The following is a 12,043-nucleotide window of genomic DNA, read 5'->3' as shown; positions in this document are numbered from 1 at the left end:
TCCTAAAAATGGCATTGCTGAGTCAAATTGGGAGTCTGTATGTCTTCACTTTTGGCTGAAATGGGTTAACCTATTTACTTTCCCAAAAGATTGCATGAGTTTTGAGTTTCCACCAGAATGGTGTTGTGGTGCATTTTGGAAAGTGACCTTTTCTCATACTTAGGTTTCTTAGGATTGAATTATCTTTTCCTGTTTGATAGGTGAAAAATGATAACTTCATTATATTTTTTATTATATTTCTTTAATTATTAGTAAGGTTGAACATCTTTCCACATTTTTGTTGGCTATTTGTGTGACTGTCTATTTTCATGCTCTGTGTTGGTCAGCTTTTCATCTTTGGGACAAAATACCTGAAAGGGAGGGGAAAAAAAACAAAACAAAACAAACAAAAAACCTTGGAGGAGGAAAATTTATTTTGGTTCATGATTTCAGAGGTTTCAGTCTATGGTCAGCTGGCTCCAGTGCTTTGGGCCTGAAGTAAGCAAAACATCAGTGCCAAAGGATAAAGTACAGGAATGCCACTTACCTCATGGCAAACTGTAAGCACAGAGAACAAATGAGAGAGGAAGGGGCTGGGGACAAGATATACTCTACCAGGGTGTGCCACCTATTACCTACTTCCTTCAACCATACTCCACCTCCTACAGTTTTTACCACCTCTCAATAATGCCATCAAATGATTCATTATTTGCATTAACCTACTCATCAGTGCATTAACCTACTCATGAGGTCTGAACCTTCATGATCCACTCAGCTTTCTAAAGGTCCTACCTCTGAATATTACTGCATCGGTGACCAAACCTTCAACACATGAACCTTTGGAGACATTCCATATCCAAACCATCTTTCATTTCATTTTTTTTCTATTTGAATATTGGTCTTGTCTTATTCAGTATTTAAATAAAAACAAATTAGTCCTTTGACATGTGTAACTGAAATAATTATTCTCCTAATTATCATAGTTTTTAGAAATAATTTATGTGATATTTTTTAAAGTAATATAAAAGTTTCATATTTTTATGTAACCAATTTGGCATATTTTCCTTAATAGCTTATAGCTGTTTTTGTCCTCCAAGGTTTGCAGAAACACTCATATTTTCTTCTAATACATTTGCAGTTTTTTTTAAAAAAAACATCTTTTTATAATTTGGGTATTTATTTTAAGATGTCAGATGGGGGAGAAAGCTTACCTTACTTGTTGTTTGCTAGCTGCTTACCTCCCCTTTCCATTCCTTCCCCAAAGTTTCAAAGCAGAAAAGATTTGCCCTAATCCATACACCCTTTGCCTTTCATGTTATTTCCATCTTGCTAGCCCATTTTACCCATCAGAGGAAAGATAACTGTTGTGAAGTTCTTTTGACCCGATTGCAAGGAGAATCCTGGTCTACCATGACACTGGGTTGAATGTCTTATTACTATGCTTTGTATCCCATCATGGTTCTATTTAAAACTGTAGCCTTAAGCCATTTTGTTTTCTTGACCTCAGAAGTTATCTGGGCATAAAAATATTATCTAGTTTCTGGAGACATGATAGAGTTACCCCTGCTGTTTTTGATTTGTTAGGTATAATCGTCCTGTCATTTAAGTGTCTTTAATATGCAAAAAATGTTGTCTAAATTTATACCTTCTTTTTTTTGAGGTTTTTGAATAAGACCCACTTTGTATAAAAATGTAATTCTTTTCAAAGTAGCAGTGACTTCTTAGCCAGTTTTAGAAGCCTAGTAACAGCTCTTTGAGTTTAATACTTCCTCATGTTGGTGTTATTTCACACAGTGTTTTTATAATCTACATCTGAAGTCCTATTCTTTAATGTGTTTTATTTCTGTATCAGCTTTTAACTTTTACAACTAATCTGTGAGTTTTCCAGAATTCAGTCAGGTAATCCAAGAGAGATTACATTAAGAAAACAGCAGACCTGAGTTGGGTGCCACTTCACCTGCCTGTAATCCTAGCAGTTTGGGAGGCTGAGGCAGGAGGATTGAGAGTTCAAAGCAATGGCAAGGCACTAAGTAACACAGTGAGAACCTGTCTGTAAATAAAATACAAAATAGGTTGGGGATGTGGCTCAGTGGTTGAATGCCCCTGAGTTCAATCCTCAGTACCAAACAAAAAGAAAAAAGAATAAAAAGAAAAGAAAACAGCAGACCCTGAGAATGTTTCAGGAAATTATAAGTGCTAAAAATGCTGAATTCAGCCCTTTTCTCTTATGTTTCGGAGGATTGAATTCTCCCCTTCCTCAGGGATTATTGTTGTGGCTTTAATTTACATTTAAACATTTATAAATTTAAAAAGATAATTTATTTGAGCCTTCATATTTTTCATAAAATAATAGAGTGTTGAACTTATAGCATACATTATTTGTTAACCGTCCTTTGATGTACTGCACTTTGCTGCTACCATGAATAAAATATGCTTTAAAAAGGGATATCATCAGTACTTTAAATGAGGCCTGAAATCTGCAGCACAGTACTTCTGTCATATCCTGTTGTTGTATTATGTTTTTCATTAGCAATCTCTCAACGAGACTCCTTTTCCATTCTAGTCATTTACACCTATCATTTACTTTGCAAATGGATTATTGCTGTGTATATCTTGATTCTGTCTGGTCTATCATTCTACATAATAAATGTATTTATTTATTTTTTTAGAGAGAGAGAGAATTTTTTAATATTTATTTTTTAGTTTGTGGTGGACACAACATCTTTATTTTTATGTGGTGCTGAGGATCAAACCCAGCGCCCCGTGTATGTCAGGCGAGCACGGTACCGCTTGAGCCACATCCCCAGCCCTCTATATAATAAGTTGATAGGGCTCTATTACATTTCATGTTGTAAATTTGGTCTTTCATTCTAGCCCATTAGAGTCTTTAAACTTCAGTCTTCCATTTTAAGCCATTTTTCCTAGGTTTGTGTCAATCTTAGTTGGCTGTGTTAAAATTAGAGATTATATGCTGACTGTAAAATCTATCTCCTAATATGTTTTATTTGACTAGGTAGCACATTGCTCTTTTTTTTGCGGCGGGGCGGGGGGATGCTTTTAATAAAGTCTTGCACTGGTTGACCAACCACTGTCCCTTACTGCTTTACAGAGTTTGGCTATACCTTTACATTTGTTATTTAGCTATTGAAGGTATTTGCCCTTACAACCCCTCATAAATGCACTTATAAAGCAATTATAAAGGACAGAGTTCATAGTCTTACTACAAGAAAACCACCATTGAACACAACAGTAGTCTTTTATTCTTTGTATTCTTCCCTTTTAGAATGATTGTTTAGCAAATGAAATAAATTGTAACCCAATGCTGTGCATATCTGCAAGTTGTTAATAAATATATCACAATTAACTTTTCTCAAATGATTTATTAAAATAAAAAAGTTGTAATTAAGAGTTTTTTTAAAAAAATAGTTTTTACTTATAAATGGACACAATATCTTTATTTTGACTTAATTCATTTTTATGTGGTACTGAGGATTGAATCCAGTGCCTCACATGTGTGAGGCAAGTGCTCTGCCACTGAGCCACAACCTCAGCCTGTTATGAGTTTTTTTAAAAAAGAAAACTTTGACATCTGAATCCTCTTTGTATCTGCCATTCACTTTGACCTCACATTGTGATTTGTTTTCACTCCACCTGAAGTCCTCCTTGCATACTCAATTTTCATTGCCTCTTTTATACCTGCACACTTAATTCCTCTGCAGTGGCTAGTGATATATATAATAAATGCTGAAAATTTAAATTCTCTACTTCAGTTTGGTAGCTTAAGATAATTTCATATTTGGAAATTATGGAAGTTTGTTTACCTGTAGTTTTTCCCACTCATAGATTCTCAGCTTCATTTTCTACTTTGATTTATCTAACTGATATCATTTACATGAACAGGGTACAGGTTGTTCCTCTTTCTTATTTGGTTGGAATCCCTTCTTCAGATCTTGAGTTGGTGTCTTTGTGCTGCTAAAAGAAAGGATATTTAAACATATGACCTTTATGTGGTAACTCACTTCCTTAAGAGTTACTCTTTTTGTTAATTATAGAACACAAGTGTGATTATTTTACTAATTATATACTATTAAGTCACCATAAAATCTTTTTTGGTGAAGATTAGAGACCTTTTTTTTTTTTTTTAAAGTACCAGAACTGAATCCATTATTGCTTTTTCTTTGTTTTGTTTTGTTTTGTTTTGTTTTGAGACATGGTCTCCCTAATTTGCTAAATGCCTCATTCAGTTGCTGAGGTTGGCCTTGAACTTGAGATCCTTCTGCCTCAACCTCCTGAATCTTCTGGAATTACAGGCATGTACCACCATATCCAACTGGGACATTAGAGACATTTTGAACAATATCTAATCAAATTACAGCTGAAGAAACTGAAGCCTACAGTGATTGACTTGCACAAACTAATTCCATCAGAGCTAATGCTAGAAATCTGTTTTTCTTAGCTCTCAATGCAGTACTCATTTACTACCATACTGCTTTACTGGTAGGATATGAAGACATTAATTCTCAGCTTAGAAGATAGGAAATTTTGTGATTGGCTATATCTTTGAAAATCATGGTAAACAAAATAATAGTTTAAATATGATTGGGAATCTTAACAGTATTGAAACGTCCATGTTTTTAACATGGAATTATTACTAAGGTGTGTACACTTGTTTTTACTGTTTTGGTTATTTTCTAAAATAATTTTGTGTAATTAAAATTGAACACACAAATTTTTTCTTTAAAAATCTGAACAAGTGAATGTATAGGGAATTTACTTTGAGTATTTAAAGAAAGGCCAATTTGTAATCTGTTTTGTTTTTTGTTTTGAATAAACCTTTTTAGAAAGATGAGGTCTACCTTAATCTGGTGCTGGACTATGTTCCGGAAACAGTATACAGAGTTGCCAGACACTATAGTAGAGCCAAACAGACGCTCCCTGTGATCTACGTCAAGGTATGTAAAAATGGAACAATTTCCCATTTTGGAAAATATTTGTTGTGAGCCAGGGAGAATACAGGGTATTTTTAAATTGTATTACTGCATTTAATTCTCAGGGAGGAAAAACTGCTAAGGTAGATAATGCTAGTTTGGTAAATTTTTGTATGGTTTTAAAATAATGAGATTTCACTTTTAAAACTTTCATGACACATATTAAAGGTATTCTGATAAATTTTAGTGAATTGTTCATAGACAGTTTTGGATTTTTATTCTGCTATCTGTTGCTTATTTTCATTTAATTTCTGATATCTTTATTGTGCCACAGTCCAAAATAGGAGCATATCATGTAGACTCACATAAAATTATATACTTATAAATATGTTCAAATTTAAGGTCTTATTGACATTTATAGGTACATTTATTGTATCTGTAGCAGAAATTTAAACTTTTGGCAATTTTAAACATTTTAATATATTTATTTATTTAGTATTATTTAATTTGTGGTTTCTAATACTGATGCCATCTTACTTATTTAATTTGTTTATTTGGTACTGGGGATTGAACCCAAGGGCATTTTACCACTCATCTACATCTCTGACCATTTTAATTTTGAGACAGGGCCTTGCTAAGTTGCCCTGGCCTAGAATTTGTGGTCCTCCTTCATCAGCCTCCCGAGTTGGAGGGATTACAGGTGTGCAGCACCACATAGGCCTTATAAAATGTTATTGTTGAATGTTTTTATTTCATCTTAAGAGCTGGAATTCTTTCATAAAGAGAAACTTCCCCATTTAATCTTTTTTTATTTTAGTTTTAGTAATCAAAACTAAAATATGTGGTGATGAGGATCGAACCCAGTGCCTCACACATGCCAGGCTCTACCACTGAGCTACAACCCCAGTCCCCCATGTACTTTTATCTGTACTCTAAAGTACAGTTTATATAAAAAGACAGGTATATATTTGATTCCTTACTATTATTTAGCAAAATTTAGAATTGGTTGGTTCCATAACATCCTTCATAGGTGACTAGTTGGGTGTTTTCTTGTTTGTTTGTTTATACTATTTGATAGCTTCCTTGTTCTCTAGAATAGTGTTCCAGGTTCATCTTACACATTTCTTTCTCATACTTGGAATCAACTTTTTCTTCAAGGAGACCATGTTCTTTTAGTAACAAATGTTTTTTAGATATCACAGTCTAAATACTGGAGGTGCTAAATGCTATAGGGTTGGTTACTGCTTCTGAATATTTTTAGTAAAAAGAGCTAGGAGATGTGGGTAATTTTTTCAAAGATATAACACATCTGTTTTTCTCCCCCAAGGGTAAATACACATAAATTCATATTGATACTTCCAATTAAAATTGAGGGTTTTTAAAAATCATATCTTTTTAAAAAATTATTATTGGTTCTTCTTAGTTTTACATGACATCAGAGTCTATTTTTTTAAACCCTGATAATCTTCCACACTTAACATTGAAAATTTCACTTCTCAATGACAGCATTATAATCACCCACTTATTAGCACCTCTAGCTGACAATAATGCAAGATCTTTTTGAAGCATTTTTTAACCTCCCATTCAATCCCATTAGGAATTAACCAAGGTATCTGTTTTAAAGCAACATTGAAGAACTCTCTTTGTGTGATTATACCCCATTAAGCTTTGTAATTTCATTTTACTGTTATTATAGTTGTAATTTTAAAATGCTAAATTAATTTTACTTTTAAATTAACATTTACATGTTTTAATATTTACATGTTTTCAAAGTACAAAATATGTTCAAAGAAGTTCAACTTTTATGTGTTCCTTCTACCAGTTAAATGGTCTTAAATATTTTAAAACAGTTTATTATATCATTTTAAAAAACAAGCAGTGTGTAATTATTTTACCCAATTCTAGTCCCTTTTTCTCTAAATGTATAAATTTTCCCTTTTTGGGGGTGGGTGGGGTATAAAAATACATCCTGGAGATCTCTTTTTATATTTTCCTGGATTGAAAAATATATCCTGGAGATCACTCCATATTTTCATATTTTGCCAGCATATAGTTGGGCTTCATCTCTGACATTCTATCTTTAAAAAATAAAATAAAATTGTGCATATTGAAGTTGACATACCGGAAAGAAATCTCGTACTTCCTCCTTGTGAAAAAAAAGGAATTATTCTTTTTTTTTAAATGACCACAGCTCTTTCTTTTTTTCTTTCTTTCTTTTTTTTTTTTTTAACCACAGTTCTTTCAGAATCAGAACTCTTGGCCGTAGGTATTATTCTCTGGAGATACAAATTTATTTGTGTTTAAAGTCCTGAAAAGAGAAAAATTATTGTCTACAGTTAATGAGTTTATGAGTTGAGCTCCTTCACTTATTTATATTGTGTAGTTTAATTGTAGTCCTATTATTTGAAAAATCTTAGTTTGGGAGATGGAAATAAAAGTGACAAATTACATACAACTCTTTTATGATCACCATCTAATAAGGACTTGTTTGGCATACATGTTACCAAAATGGAAAATGCATTTCTTTGTGATTATTTACTTTCACTTTTTCTAGGTGAGTTGAGTTGTTCTCTGACTATATTGTTTGGAACCTGTTTCTTCACCCCTTTTCTACTACTATTGCCTTTTTTGTATTGATAATAGTTGTAAGATAAAAAGTTTTGAGCACCTGTGTTTTTGTGCTGTGCATCTTTCAGAACTAAGTATGTTTTGAAATGTAATTCTGAAACACATGGCTATCCAATCATTGGTATGAATTTAAATTTTTGTTTGTTTGTTTTTTGAGGTGGGGTGTCACTATGTTGCTCAGGCTGGCTCTGAACTCCTGGGCTCAAATGATCCTCCTGCCTTAGCCCCGTGGGTAGCTGGGACTATAGATGTGTGCACTACACCCAGCTTCAAGTGGGTTTTTTGTTTGTTTTTAAATAATTGGGAAAACAGACTAACTTGTTTAAAGACAAGGTCTGAATATATAAGAGAGCTGGATACATTTTTGTTATTTTGTTATTTATTTTAAACAGATTTGGTGGCACAGAGGGGAGTACATTGGCCTTGAGTTAGCTTAACTTTATTACTATGCTCATTGAGCCTCAATTTCCTCTCCTGGAAAAATAAGGGGAAATGTATATACCACAGAGTGATTGTAAAAATTAAACAAATGAGTAGAAAAGCACTTGGTTTTGTGTTTAGTACATGTTAAAATAATGCGTTATATTTCAAATTGGGTTCATTAGAGTAAAGATATGGCAGAATAAAGAAAGTAAAATTTAAAGAGGAGTATTCATCCTCAAACCATTACAGAAGATTGCAAATGTGATAGTGGGCTGTTATTTAATCTCTCTGGGCCTGGTTACCTGAAAGGCCTGGTTTATTTTATAAAATAAATAATAGTAGTATTTATGGATTACATGGGGTTGTTCCAGTATTAAGTGAAATAACACATATAAAGCACTAGAATACTGCCTATCTTCTGTAGAAAGCCTTTTAGGTTTCTTGTAAGTATGCTTTTACAAAGTGGAACAACAACAAGATGTGAAAAGAGTATTTTATTCTTAATCTAAAGAATAAAGAATCAAGTGAAGAGAATGGAGATTATCTTTCAGATGAAAGAATATAGTAAAACGTCATCTTGAAATTAACCTAATTTAAGCTGTTTAGCATTTTTTTAAAGAAAACTTTTTGTTTTCATTGTTTTTTTTGTTTTGTTTTTTTGCTGATGTAGATGTTGAAACCCTCATAGAACCCTCATAGAGTTGGTAAAATCTTTATTTTAGTAGATGAGTACCTGTGAATTCAGTTGCTTATAGATCATTTTCTAGGTGATAAAGAATTAAACTTGCAGAATACATCTTAAGACTTCGAGATTGATTCTGTGAACAATTATACACTTTTATAGAATTACATAGTTTTTAAAAAGATACATGAATATCTGAATATTTTAATTCTAAGTTTAATGGCAAGTGCTGATCTTATTAAATTCATCTTATGTATGCATTTTATGTCATACTTCATCTTAAAGGCGGCTTAAACTTTTCCAACTTAATATTAAAGATGTATTGAAATTTACCTGTTTGTAGTTTCCGTCATGCCTCTGAAGGAAAGTAGGTTTCCTATTAAGTAATCCAACCCTTATCATATGTCAATTCTTTATCTAACCTGTATCTTTTAATTTTATTTCATTTTCATATTTTTATTATTTTACGAAGACACTCTTATCTTTGGTTTGAATCACTTCACAATTTTTTTGCCATGTAATTTATTTTGGGCTAGAGGTCAGAAGGTAAGCAGCCAGAAAAATTACAAAGTGAATTATTTAAAAATTTTTACAAAGAGAACCCAAGATCCAGGGTGGGAGGGAGTGAATTAGATCACTACTGGCCTTTGGATAAACAGAGGATTTTAGTATTCTTTTTTTTCTTTTTTAATTTTTTTTTTGTAGTTGTATATGGACAGCAGGCCTTTATTTTATTTATTTCCATATGGTGCTGAGGATCAAACCCAGTGCTTCACACATGCTAGGCAACTGCTCTGCCACTGAGCTACAGCCCCAGCGCAGGATTATGGTATTCTTATAGTATGTATCAACTATATATCTCTTTTAGTAGTAGAATTGAAGAAAATTATCTTTTAAGGTGATGTCAGTAGTCACCTAGGCATGTGTTTTTAAATGGTATTTAAAATCTTATTTCTGAAGGATATTAATAAAAAGAGTGGTGATGCTACTAAAGGATTACTGATGTTTTGATAGGTAATTGCTAATTTTTTTTCAGCACACCTGTGAGTTTTCAGTAACCTTAGAAACTGACATATCAAGGGAAAAAAAGTTTCTGAAGATGACATTGGAAATACTTTTCACATTAAGCAGCCTGACATACTAGAAAGAATAATGAACTAAAAAATCAGAAGACTTGGCTTCTCATCCAAATATTGGTTTTGAGTCATAGGATTTGGGATATCTCTCTTGAGTTTTATAAATAGAAACTCATCTTAGCTAGTTGGAGGTAAGATGTTAGTAAGTAAGAGCTTATAAAGCTCATTGTCAGGTTTCCTTTTTTAAGTTATTAAAGGACGGTACAAATACATGGTTAATGATATTTAAGTTAGCTAATTCATACAGACATGACATGAATCTTGTTTAAGGAAGATTGAGTAATCACCAGTATTCACCTGTTCTGTGTTGGGAATGTTACTATTTTGTGGCTTAGTGTTTCTAGTTTGATTGAAATAGGAACTATTCAATTAATGCTCATTATTTATTCCAGTTGTATATGTATCAACTGTTCAGAAGTTTAGCCTACATCCATTCCTTTGGAATCTGCCACCGGGATATTAAACCACAGAACCTCTTGTTGGATCCTGATACAGCTGTCTTAAAACTCTGTGATTTTGGAAGGTAAGCTAGCTCCCCCTTCGGCACCTTTTCTATCACTCCCTGTCCCCAAAATAATCATTTTATTAAATATATTCCTTTTACAATTCAGTCTAGACCCTTACTAAGGGAGCATAAACTAATGCAATTCTTTGTAAGGGTAGTTTTGATTATTTCTGTTAGAATTATAAGTGTGTGTATTCTTTTAAGTGACAATTTAACTTTTAGGAATTATTTCATTGAAAATATTATTTTACAAAATACTGTGTGTATAGAGATTTTTAATCATTCATTGTTTATAAATATCTATTTGTAAGAAAATGTCAAAAAATTTTAAGATATATACAAATAAAATGTTATACATGCCACCAAGAAAAAGAATGAGGCAGCTCCTTATGAACTAGAAGGGAATCATTTCTAGTAAATATTAAATAGAAAAAGCAAGGTCAAGACTATAGTATGCTACCTTTTGCTTTAAAAAAATAAACTGTGATTATATGTGTGTGTGTATATACATTTCAAAATATATATGTGTGTATGCATATATATATGTATATCCATATGTATATAATGTATGCACACATGCATATGACTTGTTTCTAAAATAATATGTAATCTATAATATTTCCCCTGGGTAGAGAAATTTGGGGAATATAATGTAGTTGGGATACTCACTTTTTCATTGATTATATTTGAGTGTTGTTCAAATGTATATTATGTGTATATTAATGTCTTCAGTAAGAACTAATTAAAATATTTATTTATTTATTTTTATTGTTGGTTGTTCAAAACATTACATAGTTCTTGACATATCATATTTCACACTTTGTAAAATATTTTTTATTATACATTGCTATGTATCCTTTTAACTTCAGAATTAACCTCAATTCAGGAATAAGGTAAAAGGTGGTTCTAGTTGCAACTTTTATTTTCCTCTAGTAATCTCTTATTCTCCCTTCTTTTATGTAAATTCCTACAAGTTTGTTGAATTCTTAAACTTATTCTTTGGTAATATACTGTGACTTGGTAATAAAACCTTATCCTTTCCATTTCCATGTAGTCAAGCCTATATTCCCTTCTAGTACTGACAGTTATCCTGTTAGTTCCTCTCTGATATTATCATCTAAAACAATCTTTTGCTCTTTTCTGCCCTGAAGAGATCTCTGTGTTAACTTGGATTTTCCAGGTTTTTTCATCCTTATCACAAATTCTTATTTTTCAACTTAACTTTGTAGATTACATATTGACTCAGACCTGGTAGTATCTGTGTTCTTACTTCTTTATAATACTTTCACATCCCACAGTTCAAATTTTAGGTTTCACATAGGATATATTTTCCACAGGCTGTAGTAGAGAGATCCTTAAAAACCAAGCATATCTACTTATCATAAATTAATTCTTAATAGTGTCAGAAATGTATTCTCTTTCAGCCATCCCATTTTACTATTTCCTAATTTTAAACACCTATCCTAGGACACAGTTCACTATAACTCTGTCCTTTGAACTATAAAAGTGGGGAAAAAATCAAATCAAAACTTTGGGGCTGGGATTGTTAGCGCTTGCCTAACACGTGTGCGGCCCTGGGTTTGATCATCAGCACCACATATAAATAAATAAAATAAAGGTGTTGTGTCTACCTACAACTAAAAAAAAAAAAATACTTAAAAAAAATCAAAACTTTTGATGCTTAAAATAAAGTATGACTACTTATTTTTTGTAGGATAGTTGCCCAAATTAGATGAGTTTTATCATTATGCATATCTTTCCG

At 32.1% G+C, this 12,043-nt stretch overlaps 1 protein-coding gene across 1 annotated transcript in view; it reads left to right on the top strand.

The window, feature by feature from the left end:
* Gsk3b (glycogen synthase kinase 3 beta) overlaps positions 1–12,043 on the top strand; it is a 160,987-nt gene that overhangs the window by 90,725 nt on the left and 58,219 nt on the right. Inside the window, exons 4-5 of the mRNA XM_026393932.2 lie at positions 4,821–4,931; positions 10,169–10,299. Of these exons, the coding sequence (XP_026249717.1) occupies positions 4,821–4,931; positions 10,169–10,299 (242 nt within the window). The remainder of the gene's footprint in view (positions 1–4,820; positions 4,932–10,168; positions 10,300–12,043) is intronic.

The sequence above is a fragment of the Urocitellus parryii genome, chromosome 2 (assembly GCF_045843805.1).
Source record: "Urocitellus parryii isolate mUroPar1 chromosome 2, mUroPar1.hap1, whole genome shotgun sequence".
Classification (NCBI taxonomy): Eukaryota; Metazoa; Chordata; class Mammalia; order Rodentia; family Sciuridae; genus Urocitellus; species Urocitellus parryii.
This window is presented reverse-complemented; position numbering and strand designations above follow the sequence as displayed.